The sequence below is a fragment of the Rhinatrema bivittatum genome, chromosome 9 (assembly GCF_901001135.1).
Source record: "Rhinatrema bivittatum chromosome 9, aRhiBiv1.1, whole genome shotgun sequence".
Classification (NCBI taxonomy): Eukaryota; Metazoa; Chordata; class Amphibia; order Gymnophiona; family Rhinatrematidae; genus Rhinatrema; species Rhinatrema bivittatum.
In genome coordinates, this window is record NC_042623.1 from 1768345 (window position 1) to 1791788 (window position 23444).

At 43.2% G+C, this 23444-nt stretch overlaps 1 protein-coding gene across 4 annotated transcripts in view; it reads right to left on the reverse strand.

Moving 5' to 3' along the window:
* Positions 1–23444, reverse strand: part of HGF (hepatocyte growth factor) — a 212316-nt gene that overhangs the window by 133964 nt on the left and 54908 nt on the right. For all 4 annotated transcript variants that reach the window (XM_029616760.1, XM_029616759.1, XM_029616762.1 and 1 more), the window contains 2 exons: positions 17506–17618; positions 12615–12729 (listed from right to left, as the gene is read on the reverse strand). In XM_029616760.1, the coding sequence (XP_029472620.1) occupies positions 12615–12729; positions 17506–17618 (228 nt within the window). The remainder of the gene's footprint in view (positions 1–12614; positions 12730–17505; positions 17619–23444) is intronic.

Sequence of the window (23444 nt, forward strand, 5' to 3'; positions counted from 1 at the left end):
TTTCACTAGCTCAGCACTTATCTGTTTATGTTTTACCTTGTTTTATTTTTATATTATTTTTATTATGATTGCCACTTTTATGTCTTAGCATTTTATCTATTTATTTTCTTTTATTAATATTTTACATTTGTCTGTAATAAATAATTTTATGTGTGTATGCCATCATGTAAACCGTTTAGATCTATAACCCAATTGTATATAAGAATTTTAAAATAAATAAATATATAAATCTTTATATCATGTATATCCTGTTGCTGCTATCTCACCACACGAGTGAGTCATGCAGTCTTACCCACATCTTTATATACTGAATAAACTATCACCTTTCCCACTACACAACTGAATTATGCAGTCTTGCTCACATTTTTACCAACTGTATATACTGTCGCTGCTAACTCACTTCAAAGAGTGAGTTGTGCAGTCTTGCTCACATCTTTATAAACTATATATACTGTCACTGCATTCCCACTACCAGTGAGTTATGCAGTCTGACATCTTTGTATACTCTGTTTACTGTCACTGCTTTCCCACTACAAAAGTGAGTTATGCTGTCTCTCACATCTTTATATTTATTTATTTGTTAACTTTTGATATACCGACATTCATAGGACATATCATGCCGGTTTACAATCAACTCTTGTAGTGAGGAAAGAGAAATTACAAAATAACAGGGACAGGGGAAAGGGGAGCAGGAATAGAAAAAGGAGAGAAGGGGGGTGGGTGAGAGCAAGCACGTAAGTAGCGTGAAAAATAAAGGTTGCAGAGCGTAAAGGAGAGAAGGAAAGTAGATAGGAACTATATTCAAAAACATTAAGGCAACAACATATATATATTGTATAGACTGTTGTTGCTATTCCAGTGCATGAGTCATGCAGTCTTGCTCAAAACTTTATTTACTATATATACTTTCACTGCTATCCCACAAAACAATGAGTGAGTTATGCAGTCTTGCTCATATCTTTATATACTGTATATACTGACAATGCTTTCCCAATACACAAGTCAGATATGCAGTCTTGATCACATGTTTATATACTGTATATGTCACTGCATTCTCACAACACAGTTAATGAGTTATGCAGTCTTGCTTACTTCTTTATATAGTGTATATTAGGGATTATCGTCAGATAATTTTAAAATCGTCCTAAATCGTCAGAGTGAACGATACAATACAAATGCCCCCGATTTATCATCATAAATCGTCCTAAATCGTTAAATAGGGGACGGGAATTATTTGGGGGAGGGCGGGAAAACCGGCACACCAAAACAACCCCTAAACCCACCCCGACCCTTTAAAACCAATTCCTTACCCTCCCCCACCCTCCCGAACCCCCCCAAAATATTAAATTACCTGGTGGTCCAGTGGGGGGGGGGGGGTCCCGGCCCGATGGCCCGATAAAAAAAACCCCACCCGACCCTTTAAATCGACCCCCCTTAGCCTCCCGACCCCCCCCCCAAAACCTTTTAAAATTACCTGGAACAGGGGGGGGCCTCGGGGAGCGATTTCCCGTTCCCAGGCATCAGCTGGCCGGCGCCGACCCTGACCCCGGATTTTATAAGATACGTGCGGCTACGCCATTGGCCAGCCCCTGTCACATGGTAGGAGCACTGGCTGGCCAGCGCCATCTTTAAAGATGGCCACTGCCATCGTAAAGATGGCGCCGGCCATCCAGTGTTCCTACCATGTGACAGGGGCCGGCCAATGGCATGGATACCCTGTCACATGGTAAGGGCAAAGGGCCATCGGTGCCATCTTTATGAGTGGCAGCCGACGGCCCGAGAACAGGAGATCGCTCCCGGCACCACCACTGGACCACCAGGTAATTTTAAAATGTTTTGGGGGGATCGGGAGGGTAGGGGAAGCTAAGGGGTCATTTTTAAAGGGTCGGGAGGGGGTTTTTTTTATCGGGCCATCGGCGCCATTTTTGAGTGGCAGCCAAAATGGCACCGATGGCCCGAGAGCGGGAGATCGGTCCCCGCACCCCCATTGGACCACCAGGTACTCGTAAAAAGTTTTGGGGGGGGGTTCGGGAGGGTGGGGGAAGGTAAGGGATTAGTTTTATAGGGTCGGGGTGGGTATATATTGGGTCGGGGTATTTATAGGGTCGGGGTGGGTATATATTGTTTTGGTGTGCCGGTTTTCCCGCCCTCCCCCCAAATAACTCCCGTTAGTGGACACTAACGGGAGTAACGATTTTTCACTATAAATCGGGAAAATTTCTATTGTATCACGCACTCTAACGATTTTTGATGATTTAAAAAATATCGGACGATTTTTTAAATCGTCAAAAAACGATTCACATCCCTACTATATATACTGTCACTGCTACCCACTAACATGAGTGAGTTATGCAGTCTTTCTCACATCTCTATATACTTTATATACTGTCACTGCTACCCACTAACATGAGTGAGTTATGCAGTCTCTCACATCTCTATATACTTTATATACTGTCACTGCTACCCACTAACATGAGTGAGTTATGCAGTCTTGCTCACATTTCTATATACTATATATACTGTCACTGCTATCCCACTAACATGAGTGAGTTATACAGTCTTGCTCACATTTCTATATACTATATATACTGTCACTGCTACCCACTAACATGAGTGAGTTATGCAGTCTTGCTCACATTTCTATATACTTTATATACTGTCACTTCTACCCACTAACATGAGTGAGTTATGCAGTCTTGCTCAAATTTCTATATACTTTATATACTGTCACTGCTACCCACTAACATGAGTGAGTTATGCAGTCTTGCTCACATTTCTATATACTATATATACTGTCACTGCTATCCCACAACATGAGTGAGTTATGCAGTCTTGCTCACATTTCTATATACTATATATACTGTCACTGCTACCCACTTACATGAGTGAGTTATGCAGTCTTGCTCACATTTCTATATACTTTATATACTGTCACTGCTACCCATTGACATGAGTGAGTTATGCAGTCTTGCTCACATTTCTATATACTATATATACTGTCACTGCTACCCACTAACATGAGTGAGTTATGCAGTCTTGCTCACATTTCTATATACTATATATACTGTCACTGCTACCCACTAACATGAGTGAGTTATGCAGTCTTGCTCACATCTCTATGTACTATATATACTGTCACTGCTATCCCACAACATGAGTGAGTTATGCAGTCTTGCTCACATTTCTATATGCTATATATACTGTCACTGCTACCCACTAACATGAGTGAGTTATGCAGTCTTGCTCACATTTCTATATACTATATATACTGTCACTGCTACCCACTAACATGAGTGAGTTATGCAGTCTTGCTCACATTTCTATGTACTCTATATACTGTCACTGCTATCCCACAACATGAATGAGGTATACATTCTTGATCACATCTTTCTGTTATGTATATATTGTTGCTGCTGTGCCACCACACAAGTGAGATATGCACTCTTGCGCTCTTCTTTATATTCTGTATATACTGTTGCTTCAATAGACTGCAAACATAGTCCTAGAATATTGTTTTTCTGGAAAAAACTTTAAGGAAAAAGCTGGATGATTTTCCTTGCCTCTTGAGTCTGTTAAAGAATAGGCCACTGCTCAATAATTTTTGATTGAGGGCAGGAACAGATTTAGGCTTTTACAACTCCTAGGCACTTTTGGTGCTTTCAGCCCTCCACCTCCTATAGGGTCTGTTACAGGGTAGCAGAGGGACGTTTTCTGCTGAATGAGATTCAACAGAGCTGGGAGGCAGCAAAGTTTAGCCAACCTGCTGCTCCTAAATATTTGCCACTCTGCGCACAAGCAACATGGGTGCCGATTGAGAAATCCAGGGCTGATTGAAGGCCATGAAGAAAGGCTTAAAATTCTTAAATCTGCTCATTTGTTGAACCAGGAATTTAGATCTATTTTGGATAGTACAAACTTCAAAAAGAATTCCTGGAGAATAAATCCAGTTTTCCACTTAGGCTTTTTGAACTTTCCTCATTCTTCTCTTATTGGTCCTAGACAGTTATTAATAAAATATATGAAAGATATCTTTGATATCTCTGATGAACAAATGACATGTCATCTATTTCTAAGTTGTATGTTTCCAAGGTTACCTTACGAGACATTGTACCTGCTACCTCTGCGCTTTAGTCTGATTCCTTGAATTAATGACTGGAAGAGGAATAGTATACAAATCCACGGCTCTCGAGCTAGACTTTCAAAAGCGAAACTTTGATAAAATGAGAAAAATTGTTAGGAAAAAAACTGAAAGGAGCAGCTACAAAAGTAAAAAGTGTGCAAGAGGCGTGGTCATTGTTAAAAAATACCATTCTAGAAGCACAGTCCAGATGTATTCCATACATTAAGAAAGGTGGAAAGAAGGCAAAACGAATACCGGCATGGTTAAAAGGGGAGGTGAAAGAAGCTATTTTAGCCAAAAGATCTTCATTCAAAAATTGGAAGAAGGATCCACAGAAGAAAATAGGATAATGCATAAACGTATCATTTCACTATTGTTCTTGTTTTCTTCTTTTGCAACTATGTATAATTTATCTGATTGTTGTTTTGATTCTGTAAACCGTTGTGATGGCTAAACCGAATGACGGTATATAAAAACGAATAAATAAATAAATAAATAAATAAATAAATATGTTAAATGTAAGACATTGATAAGACAGGCTAAGAGAGAATTTGAAAAGAAGTTGGCCCTAGAGGCAAAAACTTACAGTAAAAACTTTTTAAAATATATCCGAAGCAGAAAGCCTGTGAGGGAGTCAGTTGGACCGTTAGATGATCGAGGGGGTAAAGGGGCACTTAGAGAAGATAAGGCCATTGCGGAAAGATTAAATGATTTCTTTGCTTCGGTGTTTACTGAAGAGGATGTTGGGGAAGAACCCGTACTGGAGAAGGTTTTCATGGGTAATGATTCAGATGGACTGAATCAAATCATGGTGAACCTAGAAGATGTGGTAGACCTTATTGACAAACTGAAGAGTAGTAAATCACCTTGGCCGGATAGTATACACCCCAGAGTTCTGAAGGAACTAAAAAATGAAATTTCAGACCTATTAGTAAATATTTGTAACCTATCGTTAAAATCATCCATTGTACCTGAAGACTGGAGGATAGCTAATGTAACCCCAATATTTAAAAAGGGCTCCAGGGGCGATCGGGAAACTACAGACCGGTTAACCTGACTTCAGTGACAGGAAAAATAGTGGAAAGTGTTCTAAACATCAAAATCACAGAACATATAGAAAGACATGGTTTAATGGAACATAGTCAGCATGGCTTTACCCAAGGCAAGTCTTGCCTCACAAATCTGCTTCACTTTTTTGAAGGAGTTAATAAACATGTGGATAAAGGTGAACTGGTAGATGTAGTATACTTGGATTTTCAGAAGGGGTTTGACAAAGTTCCTCATGAGAGGCTTCTAGGAAAAGTAAAAAGTCATGGGATAGGTGGCGATGTCCTTTTGTGGATTGCAAACTGGCTAAAAGACAGGAAACAGAGAGTAGGATTAAATGGACAATTTTCTCAGTGGAAGGGAGTGGGCAGTGGAGTGCCTCAGGGATCTGTTTTGGGACCCTTACTTTTCAATATATTTATAAATGATCTGGAAAGAAATACGTCGCGTGAGATAATCAAATTTGCAGATGATACAAAATTGTTCAAAGTAGTTAAATCACAAGCAGATTGTGATAAATTGCAGGAAGACTTGTGAGACTGGAAAATTGGGCATCCAAATGGCAGATGAAATTTAATGTGGATAAGTGCAAGGTGATGCATATAGAGAAAAATAACCCATGCTATAGTTACACAATGTTAGGTTCCATATTAGGTGCTACAACCCAAGAAAAATATCTAGGCGTCATAGTGGATAACACATTGAAATCGTCGGTTCAGTGTGCTGCGGCAGTCAAAAAAGCAAACAGAATGTTGTGAATTATTCGAAAGGGAATGGTGAATAAAATGGAAAATGTCATAATGCCTCAGTATCGCTCCATGGTGAGACCACACCTTGAATACTGTGTACAATTCTGGTCGCCGCATCTCAAAAAAGATATAATTGCGATGGAGAAGGTACAGAGAAGGGCAACCAAAATGATAAGGGGAATGGAACAGCTCCCCTATGAGGAAAGAATAAAGAGGTTAGGACTTTTCAGCTTGGAGAAAAGACGGCTGAGGGGGGATATTATAGAGGTGTTTAAAATCATGAGAGGTCTGGAACGGGTAGATGTGAATCGGTTATTTACTCTTTTGGATAATAGAAAGACTAGTGGGCGCTCCATGAAGTTAGCATGTAGCACATTTAAAATTAATTAGAGAAAGCTCTTTTTCACTCAATGCACAATTAAACTCTGGAATTTGTTGCCAGGGAATGTGGTTAGTGCAGTTAGTGTAGCTGTGTTTAAAAAAGGTTTGGATAAGTTCTTGGAGGAGAAGTCCATTATCTGCTATTAATTAAATTGTTTCAGAAAATAGCCACTGCTATTACTAGGAACAGTAACATGGAATAGACTTAGGGGGTCATTTTCTAACGGGATCGCACATGAAAAGTCCCTTTTCGCGTGCGATAGCTAAATCAGGGCAGAGTCCGCACCGGAAGGGGAGGAGTTGGGGCGGCGTTGGGGTGGACTCCATGACGATTTCGCTGGTGGTGATAAGGTAAGATCCCTTATCGCTGCCAGTAGCACGCCCAATAGCACCACCTTTTACGATGGTGCTATTGGGTGCGAAAGCCGGCAGCGATAACACCGCGGTGGTGCGATCGCTGCCGGCTTTTGCAGGCCTGTCCCCAGCTTCGTCCCCCCCCCCCCCCCCCGCCCCCCGTTAGCACCGGGATTCAGGAAGCCACGGTAGTTTAGAAAATATGGCCCTTAGGTTTTGAGGTACTTGCCAGGTTCTTATGGCCTGGATTGGCCACTGTTGCTGTTACAGGAGGGGAGTGCTGGGAGAGTGATCCCATCTTGAGGGGACTGTGTGCCCTTGGGTCTCGGCACGACCCCAGAAAACTCCAAGGCAACACCGAGGGTAGGTGAGGCATGTCCCAGCATGGGTGGAGATGGATGTTCTGACTCTCTTCCGGACTTGCATGCTTCTGGAGGCAACACATAGTGTTGGTTGATGAACAGTCCTCCGACCATTCCCAGCCCTTTCAGACCTGCCACAAGGCATGACAAGAAGCAGCAGGCCGGACTACAGACGAGGGCAGACGAAGGCTCTGGAACATAGATACTCTAGACATAGACAAGGAACTTGGAAGACTCTGGACATAGGCAAGGAACTTCGAAGACTCAGGATCATGGTTCAGGAACAAAGTCAAGTACTGGGTTGAGGCTGCAATGCAGCGCGCCCTACACAGTCCACCGTAAACGGGCGGACCCAAAGGGCTGGTTATGGACCATGCTAGAATGTGAAGCAGGCTCTAGACGAGGTGTGGAATAGATGAAGCTGGAACATGGCGAAGATTTGGTAGAAGCCTGTACCAAGGCACGCCCTACACAGCCCATCCCAGGCTGGTCGTGGACCACGCTGGAATGGCACAGGTTCAGTCAGAGTCTTAGGCATGGATGGAGCAGCCCCAAGAACATCCAATGGCCGGAACGAGAGTCATGACGGAGGACCAAGATGAAACTTGGCTTCAAACAGGAAACAGGACCAAGACGGGATTTGGCTTCAGGAAAGAATGACCCTCTGGATACTTGAGCTGCGGACGAGAAGACAGGCAATGTACCATGAGCACACCAGGAAAGAGTGGCATCGAGGAACCAGGGGTTCTGGAAGCAGCGGTGAAGGCAAGGCATCAGGAAGCAACATCAGGAACCAAGGACATCAGACAACAGGAACATGGAAACATATCAAGATGAGACATGGAGCTCCAACGAAAACGAAGGCCTGACAGAGCGCTGGAAGGCGAGACATCCAGGAGCAAGTAAGTCCAATATAAGGCCAAGCAGAACTGAAAGAGAAGTCCTTTTAGAGAGCAGGAAGCAGGCAACTCCCTGGAAGGAGTTTAGAAGGGCCACACCCGGCTGGCCCTATAACTAAAGAGAAGAGCTGCGGGCCGACCCCTTAGGAAGAAGGGTCGAGGCCCAAACCAGAAAGTCAAGGAGGAAGCAGAGCAGGCCTCAGGTAGGCCCAGATGGCAACGGTGGCCTCCCAGGCCATGGAGCAAAACCGGGATAGAATGTCCAGGCAAATCCCCGGCTTCGGTGCGGCCTCCAGAGCAAAGATGAGAGGCCTCTCGTGGCACAGCTATGAGAGGAATCGTAACAGTTGGAGACAGGATGCTGGGTTGATGGACCCTTGGACTGAAGCAGTATGGCATGTTCTTATGTTCTTAACTACTCAGTCTTCATCATTTGTCAGAAATACCTCTGGCTTGCAAATAGTAAGAGGTCAATATTCAAGCCTTGGGGTTTATCCAAAACTTATCTGAACAAATCCCGAGATTTAAATTTTCCACCCACCACAGGGATAGATTTTAGCCTGATTAATCATCGCCCGCTTAAGTTACTCTGATGCAGGGACATTCTGTGGTGGGGCTAAAATTTAGCCAGGAAAATCTGGTGGTAATGGAAGAGTGCTGTAAAGGTAGCTGAGAAAACATACCTGGATAATGTGAAGCATATTCAGTGGGACTGAGAATCCAGCCCCAAGTTAGGCGTGTAAGTTTACTTGGCTAATTTGCTGCTCAGCATGGACATCTAGTTATTTAAAAACAAGTAAAGCAAAACATTTAAATGAATGCAATTTGCTTTTACTCTTTTCCAAATTAAGTATGTTCCCATGTTGGTCAGTGCACTGAATTGTCCAAAAGAAGCAGCACATGTGAAATTCAGGGAGAAAGCAGGACATGTGCGATGTTGCAGAACTGCCCTTCAGATTAATAACGCAGACGTCAGAACTGTAAATGGTCTGCTAATCTCAGAAAACAGATTCTTTTCATTTGCCACCTTCTGAAAACCAGATGCTATGAGAGGGGGTTAGGAATTCCAGCCTACAGCACATTAATGTTTTACTGCTTGTCTGCTTCCTTCCCACAGTCACTCTTCCATGATATCATCAATCTGGGGATGGGAAGAAATGCAAATGTGTGCAGTTAACCCATTTCAAGGGACTTTTCAAATGTTATGATTATTACACAAGGGAATTATAAAAAAAAAAAAATGAAGACAACATGGTCATGAGATGAGTGGCTCAATTTCTAATGTGTTTCCAAGTCTTTAGGTACTGCAGTCATACCAGCAGCTAAATGTCAAGGGGAAGCTGTAGACCTGCTGCAATAATGATGCAATCCTACTCTAATGAAAAGCAGCAGAAACGGACCCTGCTTGCCTTATTCACTTCCTGGTGCAATGCCGCATCATTTGCTTTGTCGCTTTACCTCTCCCAGTTTTTTGGACCTGTGACTAACTGGTTGGTATTGAAGAACCTCAGATGTTATCAAAGCTCTATTGTCATTTCATGCTCTCACTTTTCCCCTCTCTTGCACTTCACCCTTGTTTCCAGTTGTTGTTTTTTGTTTGTTTTTTTAACTTTATAATATTTTCTGAATTTTTGATTTTTGGATATTGGAAGGACAGTTTTCAGAGGTAAGGAAGCAGTTTCCCCAGGCTGAAACATTTCCCCTCAGTGGCATGATGTTTCAGACTGCATTTATATTCTGCTACAGTGAAAAGCAGCATTAGATATGATGGCAGATAAAGACAAAAAGGCCCATCCACTATGCCCAGAAAAGTGTTTAGTGCTGCACTACAGCTCCATGCAGGTTACCCCCTTCCCTTGCTTTCTGTTTAAGAGTGTAACTACCACCCCATACAGATTATTCCTGGGCCTTCTGTATAAGGGCATTATACATAAGCTAATCCATGACGAAAAAGCAGACTGGCTAAACACAGCACTCCGCGTCCACGTCCCTAACAGAAACCTGAGATCCGCCAACAAAGCCCTCCTAACCATCCCCTCAGTAAAAACTGCAAAACTAACACAAGTCAGAGAAAGAGCACTATCATTGGCCGGGCCGTTACTATGGAACACCGTGTCCACAGAGGTAAGACTACAGAGAGACTTCAAGACTTTCAAAAAGAGCTTAAAGACGCGGCTCTTTAGAGAAGCCTTTTCACAAAGAGAGCGAGAAAGAGAGAAACGCTGAAAGCTGTACACATGAAATCTTCATACAGCACTAGCACATTATATGCATGTATGTCATGGTCTGTCTATTGCACCTTCTAAATTAAATGTATAATTTAACAGTCTTTATCTTAGTCACAGGTCAGATTAATCATCACTAAACTCTTAGCCACTACTATGAAACGATGTCACCGAGATCATCAGGCACCTCCATTACTAATAATAGGAACAATTGCATATACAATGTACTATATGTGCCTATATGTGAACCGTTGTGACGGTATAGAAAAGATTTTAAATAATTACATAAATAAATGTTACACTGAATAAAAGCCATTCTAGTAATAGTGACTATTATACAAGTTGTTAGATTGGTACTTAAGACTTATTTTTCACTTAACCAAGTCCTTACAAGAACGTTTTAGGAAGAAAGAAACCTAGCAGTGGGTGGGAAGGAAGAAACAGCTCCTGCAGATAGCAGCCCTTTGTTTATTATAAATCAATACACAAACCAGCAAAGACTGTTTTCAAACTCCAATATTATCCTCTAGCAAGACCTAGAACAGCCACATTTCAAATTATTTTTGTATTATAACTAATTTTATTAAGTTAATTTATAGCTAACCACTGGCACGCTATGTCATAACCCTTATATGTTTAGCCTTTCAGACTATAACCTAATACTATCTCACCCTACCAAAACCGATAAAATCTTAGGTGTAGATTTCTAAAGAGGTGCGGATGCATCCTTGTGTGCACGCTACCTGAACAATTATTTCTCTTCTATTTAAATTACTTCTTCATAGAGATGTGAAACGGAACCGGAATCGGTTCGGGTTCCAGTTCCGATTCAAATCGTGCATTTTTTTTCGTCCAGCCCGATCGTTTTTTTTTTTATCGGCTGTGCCCGATCCGATAAACAAAAAACCCACCCCGACCCTTTAAAACCGCTCCCTTAGCCTCCACCACCCTCCCAACCCCCCCCCCCCCCAAATGTTTTAAAATTACCTGGTAGTCCAGTGGGCCCCGGGAGCGATCTCCCGCTTTCGGGCCGTCGGCTGCCACTAGTAAAAATGGCACCGATGGCCCTTTGCCCTTACCATGTGACAGGGTAACCGTACAATTGGCCGGCCCCTGTCACATGGTAGGAGCACTGGACGGCTGGTGCCATCCTTAAAAATGGCACGGGCCATCCAGTGGATGACCCACGCCATCTTTAAAAATGGCACTCTTTAACGATTAATGACGATTTAAAAAATATTGGACAATATTTTAAATCATCAAAAAACGATTCACATCCCTACTTCTTAATCAAGTCCTGTAGAGCCTTGTGAGTCACCAGACTCAGAGGCAACACCTGTTATTTCTATATAACCCTGAAAGGAGTCTAAAACCACTGGCTGATTAAATAGATAAAGATTTCAAAACATGCTACAACAGAGGAAATATAATAGAGTGGATGGCGCTTGCTGCCTATTGCCCTTATCATGTGACAGGGGGCTTCCCAATGGCACTGAATGATAGGGTCAAAGGGCAGCCTGCACTATTTTGAAAAATGTTGGCCACAAGGCCCAGGAACAGGGACATTTATTAGTCCTTAGGGGTTTGGGAGGATGGGCTAGGGTGGGCGGGGAGGTCAGCTACCGGCGGGTGAATATTTTAACAAAAAGGAAGGTTTGGAAGAGAGTCATGTGAGCCTTTTTTTGTTTTTAAGTTAAATATTGCTCTCATAAACCTTCATGGATAGAAAATCCATGCATGATGGGGAAGAGGTATACTCTCTGTGTATGGGGCGGATTTTAAAAGGGATACATGCGTATATTACGCTTGTTACCCCGAAAACCTACTCCTGCTTGTGCCAAGCCTATCTGCTCTTTAAGATATTCAAGGCCAGAAATCTTGCAGACCTGAGATGAATATTGATATCTAGTGAGGTCAGAACTGAATCAGATGGCATGGAGGAGAGGAGTAGCCTAGTGGTCAGAGCAGCAGACTCACAACCAGGGAAATCATGATTCGAAGGCTGCAGCTGTTCCTTCTGACCCTCCATTGCCTGAGATACAATCGTAAGACCTGATTTACTAAGTCTTTTCACCCGTTCTGCTTTATAAATCAGGCCCTTTGGGGGACAGGGAAATTGTAACTCTACCTGAATGCAACTTGTCATGAACTATCAGCACAAAGGCGCAAGTTAAAAGGAAATAAATACAATTTTTTCCTATAAACAGAATGTGATAAAGCCCTTTGAATAAGGGTGCATGGCTGATATCTAGATTAATCTTACGGACTCCTGAACCCCAAATTCTCTAGCACCAGGCGAGGTAGAGAACAATAAAAATGTGAAGGTTGCTTTCCTATTACCATACAAGTAGCAAAATGTGAAAGAATAATAATAGAGAGCTGAACATTCTGACAATTAAAGGAATAAAAAGGAAAAATACAAAGCCCTGTAGAAGAGAATGTAGAAAGCAAAGTCTCTCGTTCTCGCCGAGGCTTACCTGTGCTCATGAGGAATCATGGAATTCCAAGCCTGACAGGGGAGGCCTCGCTTTGTAACAGACATTGTCCCCTTATAGTTTCCCCCTTTACCATGGATACAGTCTCTTATATAGTCTGTTGGAAAAAAGCAGATATGTTAAATAAAAACACCATAGATCTTGGTGGATAAGGACCACTTGGACTACCCAATCTCTCTGATTTGTTCCCGTCTACACTGCCCTGACTGCCTGCGAGTGCAGAATCTCTCACCTTAGTCACTTCAGCTACGTTTTCTTACTTCTCTGCCTTTCTGAGTATACAGGTTCCCAAACATAAAACAATAACTGGAGCGCACCCCCCCCCCCCCCCCCCATGTATTCTAACCAACTTCTCAACCATACTCTCACTGCATTGTCCCAAGCATGTTTAAACTATTCACAGTACCGGCCTCCACCTGTTCCAAGTCCTCTGAGTCTAAGGCCAATGGAAGGAATGAGCGAGGCAGGCAGGCACCAGAAAGCCAATACTAGGGGCATGAGGGGGGCCTTCTCATTGGGCAAGGAGCCAGCACTTTATGCAGTTGTGTAGTGGCTTGGGGAGCGCTATTCGTGCAATGTACTCTGGTGCTCGGTGGCACTTATGTAAGTGATAACCATATCTTGCTTATGACTCAATTCAAGTGTTTACCATTTTTAATTTAATCAAAGAAAGTGCACAGTGTAGTGCTCTCAAAATTTTATTTTGTTTGTCTTTACCCTTTTTTAAAAAAAAGCCTTAAATAGATATTTTTTGGGTATTTTTAAACCAATAGTCTCCTTAACTATTCTGACAATACGAATGGCAGTTAGAAGCAACTGAGATATTGTACAACTTTCCGAGTCCCTCATCGAAACACTGTCAGTGTCGGGCATACGACCCCACCTCTCGCTGGAATTCATGATACGAAACAAGCGACAGTTTTATTCTGCATCATAACAAGATAAGTGAAAGGACTTTCGCAAATGCAGGTGAGTTGGGTTGATTGTTAAGGAGACTATTGGTTTAAAAATACCCAATAAATATCTATTTAAGGCTTTTTTTAAAAAAAAGGGTAAAGTCAAACAAAATAAAATTTTGAGATCACTACACTAAGCACTTTCTTTGATTAAATTAAAAAGTTAACACTTGAATTGAGTCATAACCAACGTATGGTTATCACTTACATAAGTGCTACCAAACACCAGAGTACATTGTACTAATCGAGCTCCCCAATCTGTTTTCTTGAGTAGATTTAGGGGGTTCTTGCAGGTCACGATTTTTGTGGTTTAACCAGAGTGGAACCAGGCTGCTCGAATTAACCTTTAAAAAGGAGATGGTACAGCTTTTAAACAAGATGATGGGAGAAACCCAACAGTCATTCAGATGCGGATGGTTTGCAATTAGGTATCTTTGAAGAATACTAAGAGAACAGGAAAATCAGGGCATCCCAGCAGAGAGGTTGCAATAAATGCTGAAGTGCACCACATGCCTTTAAGCAAAGTGCAGACAGAGCACACAGATTCCAAATTACCCCCGTCAACTGATGAGCAGGTTCTTAATACAAACAAAAGACATATTTTTAAATGTCTGTATGCAAATGCTAGAAGTCTAAAAAATAAGATGGGAGACTTAGAGTTTATACCACTGGATGAAGAGGAAGATATAATTGGCATCTCAGAGACCTGGTGCAAGAAGAATAACCAATGGGACACTGTGATACCAGCGTATAAATTATATCAAAATGATAAGATGGATCAAATTGGTGGAAGGGTAGCACTATATGTTAAAGAGAGCATTGAGTCAAACAGGATAAAAGTTCTGCAGGAAACAAAATGCAATGTTAAATCTTTATGGGTAGAAATTCCAGGTGAAGAGGGGTATAAAATAGTAGTGGGTTTGCCTTACTGTCCACCTGGCCAGAATGAACAGACAGACAATGAAATGCTAAAAGAAATTAGGAAAGATAACAAAATGTTATGGTTATTGGTGTTTGGGTGGATCCTTGGACACTGTGGCAGCTGACCACACCCACGTGGGCAGTCCCGTGAGGGACCACAGTGTCAGGCTAAACTCCAGACAGACAAACACAGATTTGAATCTTTTATTAAACAGTTTTGGAAGCCACCAGAGGTGGCAGTAGTGAGTAGTGGTTGTAGAGCCCGGCTGAGGGTGTCTCTCACAGAACGCTGGAACAGCTGATCCTCTGCTAGGCTGTGCTGTAGTGGAAAGAGACAGAGTTATGAGCACAAATGAGATTAGCATTCAGAGTCCCAATGTAGAAATAGGAGAGCTCCGAGACAGGGAGAGCAGGCCCTCGAGGAGCGAGTACTTGATCCCTTAGAGCAGAGACACTCAGTAGCGTTGTACTCACGTAGCAGTAACAGAGATTCCACAAAACGAGAGGTCTGGCACCGGAGCAGAGAGCAGGCCTTCGAGAAGTGAGTACCTGATCCCTTAGAGCAGAGAGACTCAATAGTATTGTACTCACTTAGACGTAACAGAGATTCCACTAGACGAGAGGTCTGGCACCGCAGCAGAGGGCAGGCCCTCGAGGAGCGAGTACCTGTTTCCAGTGAAGCAGTACTGTGGAAAGAGATGGTTACTGTACTCACTGATGGTAGCTGTAGGTTAGTTCTTCCAAGAAGAAGGGTAGAGGTTGCAGGCAGCAAGTCAGGGAACATGGGCCCTCGAGGAGCGAGTACCGGTTTCCTGATAGCACCTGAAAGAAGCAAAGACGCCCCAGAGGAGCAGTTACCCCGTTAGAGACCCCGAAGGGTAGTAAGAGTTCCAGATAGAGCTGGAGTGGCAGAGTAGCTTAGGAACGGAGAGCGAATCCCATCTGTACGAATCCTGTTGTAACTCAACGAGCTAGCAAATACTGTAGGCAGATATACCCTGAAGTCGTGACGTCGGAACTGGGGGAGGCCCCTGAGGTTCGCGTCAATGAAGTTAAAGATGAGGGAGGCGTGCACGCCCTAGAGGTCCCTTGAAGGAGAATGGCGAGAGGCAGCACCAAAGCCGGTCCGGGGACGCTGGAGAGAATGGCAAGCAGACGCCGCGGGGGCCATCAGTCCAAGGTGAGCGGGAGGAGCTGCAAGTAGAGAGAGGTAGGCGGGGCGAAGCCGTCGAAGACGGACGGACGCAACAGTATCCCCCTTCAAAGGATGGCCTCCAGCCCTTTTACCAGGGTTAGGTTTGTGTGAATGCATCTGATGAAACTGAAGAAGCATCTCTTTGTCCAGGATATTTGCTATCGGCTCCCAAGAATTTTCTTCAGGGCCGTAATCAAACATTCCATGAACTGAAATTTGTATGAAAAAGTCTCCTGAAAATGAACTGTAAAATGAAAATGAATTTTTTTTATCCCTGCACATCCCCAGCAATTCCTACCATTGATAAAATATGGAGTAACTTGCACGGAGCAGCATAAGAACATAAGAACATGCTATACTGGGTCAGACCAAGGGTCCATCAAGCCCAGCATCCTGTTTCCAACAGAGGCCAAACGAGGCCACAAGAACCTGGCAATTACCCAAACACTAAGAAGATCGCATGCTACAGATGCAATTAATAGCAGTGGCTATTCCCTAAATCAAGTTGATTAATCGCAGTTAATGGACTTCTCCTCCAAGAACTTATCCAAACCTTTTTTAAATCCAGCTACACTAACTGCACTCACCACATCCTCTGGCAACAAACTGCAGAGTTTTATTGTGCATTGAGTGAAAAATAATTTTCTCTGATTAGTTTTAAATGTGCTACTTGCTAACTTCATGGAATGCCCCCTAGTCCTTCTATTATCCGAAAGTGTAAATAACCGAGTCACATCTACCCGTTCAAGACCTCTTATGATCTTAAAGACCTCTATCATATCCCCCCTCAGCCGTCTCTTCTCCAAGCTGAACAGCCCTAACCTCTTCAGCCTTTCCTCATAGGGGAGTTGTTCCATCCCCTTTATCATTTTGGTTACCCTTCTCTGTACCTTCTCCATCACAATTATATCTTTTTTGAGATGCGGCGACCAAAATTGTACACAGTATTCAAGGTGTGGTCTCACCATGGAGTGATACAGAGGCATTATGACATTTTCTGTTCTATTAACCATTCCCTTCCTAATAATTCCTAACATGCTATTTGCTTTTTTGACTGCTGCAGCACACTGAGCTGACGATTTTAAAGTATTGTCCACTATGATGCCTAGATCTTTTTCCTGGGTAGTAGCTCCTAATATGGAACCTAACATCGTGTAACTACAGCAAGGGTTATTTTTCCCTATATGCATCACCTTGCACTTGTTCACATTAAATTTCATCTGCCATTTGGATGTCCAATCTTCCAGTCTTGCAAGGTCCTCCTGCAATTTATCACAATCTGCTTGAGATTTAACTACTCTGAATAATTTTGTATCATCTACAAATTTGATAACCTCACTCGTCGTATTCCTTTCCAGATCATTTATATATATATTGAAAAGCATCGGTCCAAGTACAGATCCCTGAGGCACTCCACTGTTTACCCTTTTCCACTGAGAAAATTGTCCATTTAATCCTACTCTGTTTCCTGCCTTTTAACCAGTTTGTAATCCATGAAAGGACATCACCTCCTACCCTTAACAGAAACATGGGGGTAACCTGCAGCACAAAGCGGCAATTGCTACCCTTAAGAGAGACATGGGGGTAACCTGCACAGAGCAGCAATTACTACATAAGAAACTTGCTGGGTAGAATGGATTGACCATTTGCTCTTTATCTGTCATTACTACTATGTAGGTTACTATGTGCAAGGCCTGCAAGCCAGAGATTCAAAGTTGGCCTACAACACCTTAAATCAAAATATATGATTCTCTGATCTAAATGAGTTTCATTGTTGCAAAGCATATGGATTTGTATTTACCTTTCTTTTCATAAAGATCAAATGCATAATCCTGCTTCTTTCTTGCTCCAGCTGTTTTACTGACGAAAGAGAGCCAATGGCATCGTACGGTGCTTCTATCAAAAAGAAAGGCCCTGTGCAAAAGAACCAAAGGGATATTTTTAGGAATATTAAAAGGCAAATGTTAAGTGACCAAAGTGGTTATTGGCACTCAGTATCAGCTGTGTATCCAGACTGAATGTTTTGGAGGGGTCCATAATTAACAGGAGCGGACCCTGTGCTAGCCCCCAGCCCTTATCCCATTCTCTATGGGTGTAGCCTTCATCCCGGTCAGCTCTTGAGCACAGGGGCACACAGGGAGGACTATGGGTCATGCAAGGCCCCATGACCTGGTAGCAGTATTCGTCTCTCTAAATTGCTCTCTCTTTCTCCTTCGAGTCTCAGACTCCAGCAAACCTTCCCTGCACACTGCTTTTCCTCTGGCTCCTTCCACTTAAGTTTTCCCTTCAGACTTTCTCCTCAACTTTTCCAGGCAGGCTGTCCCTCCTCTGACACCTCCTAGTGCAGTTTCCATTTCCCACATCATCAACTTCAGGACGACCAGGAACTCCTCATCTCGAATCCTCCTCCTCCTGCCCTCCCATGGGACTTCAGACTCCTCTCCCTGCTGCCTCCAACCCTTCCCTGTGGAGGGAGAAGGTCCCTGCTCTCTCAGCTCTCAGCTGAAACTGATTCTTCACTCCCTCCCTCCCTATGCCAAATGGACACAGGAGTTTTATTAACACAAAAACCACTCTCAATAGGGAGTGTTTCACCACACCGACGCCAAACATAGGGAAACATCTGGATGGAGACCTCTGACTCACACTGCTGGAAGGCCACTGAGGGGCAAAGCACCCACAGGAGACAGAGTTTGACTCTCTGTTACCACCACAGCCCCACGATATATATACAAAAGATTAAATCTCCCCAATCTCAGCTAGGAGGGGATCTGCTCCTTTGCACACTTAAAGGGTGCCCTGGGGGTGCAAAGAGCAGCCCAGCAGCTTAGCCTGGAAAGGACTGATTGAGAGGGGCATTTTCACCAGAGCATGTGAATGCCGCTGCGTCCTATCTTCTGGGCACCTTCCAAGTCAACATTCGTAATTTAAAATACAAATAACTGACAACATTACAATAAGATAGAAAACCAATGATTGATAACATGGACGCAGCTGGCTGGATGGGAGTAATCTCAATGTCAGATAAACCGCCCAGCATGGTGAGGTCTCATGACTTATGGCCAAATGGGTAATCACCTGCTCTCAGTAGCGTGTTACTGTGGGATAGGGATGTGAATCGTTTTAGGACGATTAAAATTATCGTCCGATAATTTTAATATCGTCTTAAACCGTTATGGAACACAATACAATAGAGATTCTAACGATTTATCGTTATAAATCGTTAGAATCGTGAGCCGGCACACTAAAACCCCCTAAAACCCACCCCCGACCCTTTAAATTAAATCCCCCACCCTCCCGAACCCCCCCCCCAAATGAGTTAAATAACCTGCGGGTCCAGCGGCGGTCCGGAACGGCAGCGGTCCGGAACGGGCTCCTGCTCCTCAATCTTGTTGTCTTCAGCCAGCGCCATTTTCCAAAATGGCGGCGAAAAATGGCGGCGGCCATAGACGAACACGATTGGACGGCAGGAGGTCCTTCCGGACCCCCGCTGGACTTTTGGCAAGTCTCGTGGGGGTCAGGAGGCCCCCCACAAGCTGGCCAAAAGTTCCTGGAGGTCCAGCGGGGGTCAGGGAGCGATTTCCCGCCGCAAATCGTTTTCGTACGGAAAATGGCGCCGGCAGGAGATCGACTGCAGGAGGTTGTTCAGCGAGGCGCCGGAACCCTCGCTGAATGACCTCCTGCAGTCGATCTCCTGCCGGCGCCATTTTCCGTACGAAAACGATTCGCGGCGGGAAATCGCTCCCTGACCCCTGCTGGACCTCCAGGAACTTTTGGCCAGCTTGTGGGGGGCCTCCTGACCCCCACGAGACTTGCCAAAAGTCCAGCGGGGGTCCGGAAGGACCTCCTGCCGTCCAATCGTGTTCGTCTATGGCCGCCGCCATTTTTCGCCGCCATTTTGGAAAATGGCGCCGGCTGAAGACAACAAGATTGAGGAGCAGGAGCCCGTTCCGGACCGCTGCCGTTCCGGACCGCCGCTGGACCCGCAGGTTATTTAAGTCATTTGGGGGGGGTTCGGGAGGGTGGGGGATTTAATTTAAAGGGTCGGGGGTGGGTTTTAGGGGGTTTTAATGTGCCGGTTTTGCGATTTTTCGATTTTTAACGATTTTTCACGATTTTTCACGATATTTTACCCCCCCAAACGGCAACAATACGATTCCCTCCCCCTCCCAGCCGAAATCGATCGTTAAGACGATCGAGGACACGATTCACATCCCTACTGTGGGACCAGCACCCCCTCAGGAAGCAGGCATCTCCAAAGATGCTTACAAAACAGCAAAAGTGAGTCCCATCCATTCAAATTACCCTTCTAGTGAGCATTGCAGGTTTATCTGTCACTGAGATTACTCCCATCCAGCCAGATGCATCCATGCTATCAATCATTGGTTTTCTATCTTATTGTAATGTTGTCAGTTATTTGTTATTTGTATTTTAAATTACGAATGTTGACTTGGAAGGTGTCCAGAAGATAGGACGCAGCGGCATTCACATGCTCTGGTGAAAATGCCCCACTGTTTTCCAGCCCCTCTCAATCACTCCTTTCCAGGCTAAGCTGCTGGGCTGCTCTTTCCACCCCCAGGGCATCCTTTAAGTGTGCAAAGGAGCAGATCCCCTCATAGCCCCACATCTCCTGCTGCCTTTTCCATACTTTTACCACTGCTGGCCCTCCATCATTCTCCTTATTGCTCCTCAGATATCTATCAGGGTGCAGCCAATATCCATCACTTAAATAGATAAATTAAGCGGATATAACATATCCGGCAAAGTAGAGACTTATTTATTTATTTGAAACTTTTATATACCGACATTAGTATGCAACATCATGCTGGTTTAACATCATGCCGGACGTATACACAGATATCCAGCAGCAGAGCTGCTGAATATCTTATGTAAGTTAACCGAATAAGCTTTATCTGGTTAATTTAAATTCATTTGGAATTTTGAATATCGGGCCCACAGTGGTTTGGGAAAATCAGACAATGGATGTTCAAGAACACACTGATCCTAAATTTGAGCAAGACAGAGATAATTTTACTAAGCAGATTGAGATTGCCAGTGCTGATGCTCCTCTGTCTTTCTAGTATGGGAAGTTATAATCTCATCTATAGGAAGGAACCTGAAAGTTCTTTTTTAATCCAACATTTCATTCCAAGCACAAAGTAAAAGCAGTGGTGAGGGGAACTTTCTGCAAATTGTGAATTCCTAGATGGCTAAAGTCTTTTCTAAATCACAACTCTTTTTGGACAGTAATGCAGGCTATTATTCAACTTTGCCTTGGCATATAAGCATGCAAGTTATTAAACAGCCACTTCCTGGGCGCAGTTCCTCATCATCTCAAGGAAAAAAGGAGAGCTTATCATATACCATGAGTAGTAAGGAGAAGGAGGAGGAGGAGAGCTTATCATATACCATGAGTAGTAAGGAGAAGGAGAGCTTATCATATACCATGAGTAGTAAGGAGAAGGAGGAGGAGGAGAGCTTATCATATACCATGAGTAGTAAGGAGAAGGAGAAGGAGAGCTTATCATATACCATGAGTAGTAAGGAGATGGAGAAGAGGAGAGCTTATCATATACCATGAGTAGTAAGGAGAAGAGGAGAGCTTATCATATACCATGAGTAGTAAGGAGATGGAGAAGAGCATATCATATACCATGAGTAGTAAGGAGGAGGAAGAGAGCTTATCATATACCATGAGAATTAAGGAGAAGGAGGAGGTTCAGGGAATGTAAGAGCTTTCTGGACTGAGTCTATGATATCATCAAACATAACTAAGAGGAATATCCCTTATTATTTATTTACATTTTTATACTCCTCTTTTTGACACTTCAAAGTAGGTTGCATTCAGGTACTATAGGTATTTCTCTATCCACACAAGGCTTATAATCCAATTTTTTACCTGAGGCAACAGAGGGTAAAGTGAGTTGCCCAAGGTCACATTTGAATGCTGGTTTTGCTGGGTTATAGCCCACTGCTCTAACCAATAGGTTACTCCTCCACGCCTTATTAAGTGAGAGAGAGCTGACAATTTGCTTAACATTACTTGAGAGAAAGTGGATTTATTAATTGGATTTTAATGGAACCATCATTCTAAATTATTAAAAAGAAGAAAGGTCACAAATCTACCTAAAGAAAGAATAGTGAAATATCTTAAGTTGACAACTAATGCTGTGAAGAATTTCATCAATTTCACTATTCATCTGTAAATATCCTAAAGAAATCAAACCCTCTTCTCATCCGCTAGACACCATCCCATCAAACCTTCTCATCTCAATACCAAATACCATAGCGAAACCCATCGCAGAAATCATCAACCGCTCACTAACCCAAGGTCAAGTGCCCGACTCTCTCAAGCAAGCCATACTGAAGCCTCTACTAAAAAAACCTAATTTGTCAACAGATGATCCATCCAACTTCCGTCCCAAAGCCAACTTACCCTTTATCGCCAAGATCACTGAAAAAATAGTAAACAAACAACTCACAGACTATCTGGAAGATAACTCTATTCTGGCTCCATCGCAATACGGATTTCGTAAATCCCGAAACACAGAATCCCTTCTGAATTCTCTCATGGACTCAGTTCTCTTGAGCTCAGAAAAAAGACAACCACACTTACTTATTCTCCTCGACCTCTCGGCAGCCTTTGATACAGTCAACCACTCAATCCTTCTCCACCAACTGAAAAGATTTGTAAACAACACGACAAAAGATTTCTTCTTTAAACTACAAGTTCTGAAAAAGCTAAAACCGCTCCTGCACTCTCAAGATTTCCGCCTGGTTCTACAATCTATCATCCTTACCAAAATTGATTACTGTAACTCTCTTCTACTCGGTCTACCAGCTACCACCATTAAGCCTCTACAGATGTTACAGAACTCTGCGACCAGGATCTTGACCAACTCTAATAAGAGAGACCACATCACACCTATCCTCTACAACCTCCATTGGCTTCCGATCAAATACAGAATTCTATACAAAGTTCTGACCATCATGCATAAGTCCTTATACAACTCAGCCCCAATGGATCTCACATTTCAGCTATGCACCAACAAATCCATGAGACCGATCAGAAAAGCTTACCAAGGCACCCTTTTCGTCCCTCAAGCCAAATCCTCGCTAAGTAACAGGGCACTACCACTGCAGGCCCTACCCATTGGAACACACTCCCACCAGAACTCAGACAAGACCCCTGCCAGATTTCTTTCAAGAAAAAACTGAAAACATGGCTATTCAGCCTTGCATTTCCTTGATGGCCCACAATGACAACCTGTGACAACTTTGATTGGTTCTATATGTTATTAATTCACCCTCATATCCTCCCCTATCCTACACCTTCTTTCTACCCGCCCCTCCACCCCATCTCTCATTCCCCGTGTCCGCCCTCAATCTCCCTTCCCAATATTCCTTCTCAATCGAGACAATCATCCGCCTGATTTCGTTTTAACATTGATGGCTCTTTTACTCACATTTTGTATAAGAATTGTTACCAAAGGTTTTTAAAGGTTTAAATGTTTAAGTGTTCCTCGTTTTTTATGTAATGCTCACAAGCACTCTTATTTGTTCGATGTTCTTTGTTCCATGTAATGCTCCTAGGCAAGTTGAATTGTTTCACTGTAAACCGGTTTGATTTGCATCCAATGCAAGAAGATCGGTATATAAAAAACCAAAAATAAATACATAAAATAAATAAATGTTATGTTTGAAACCATCCCTGCTTCCACCATGGTTGTTCCTTCTGGG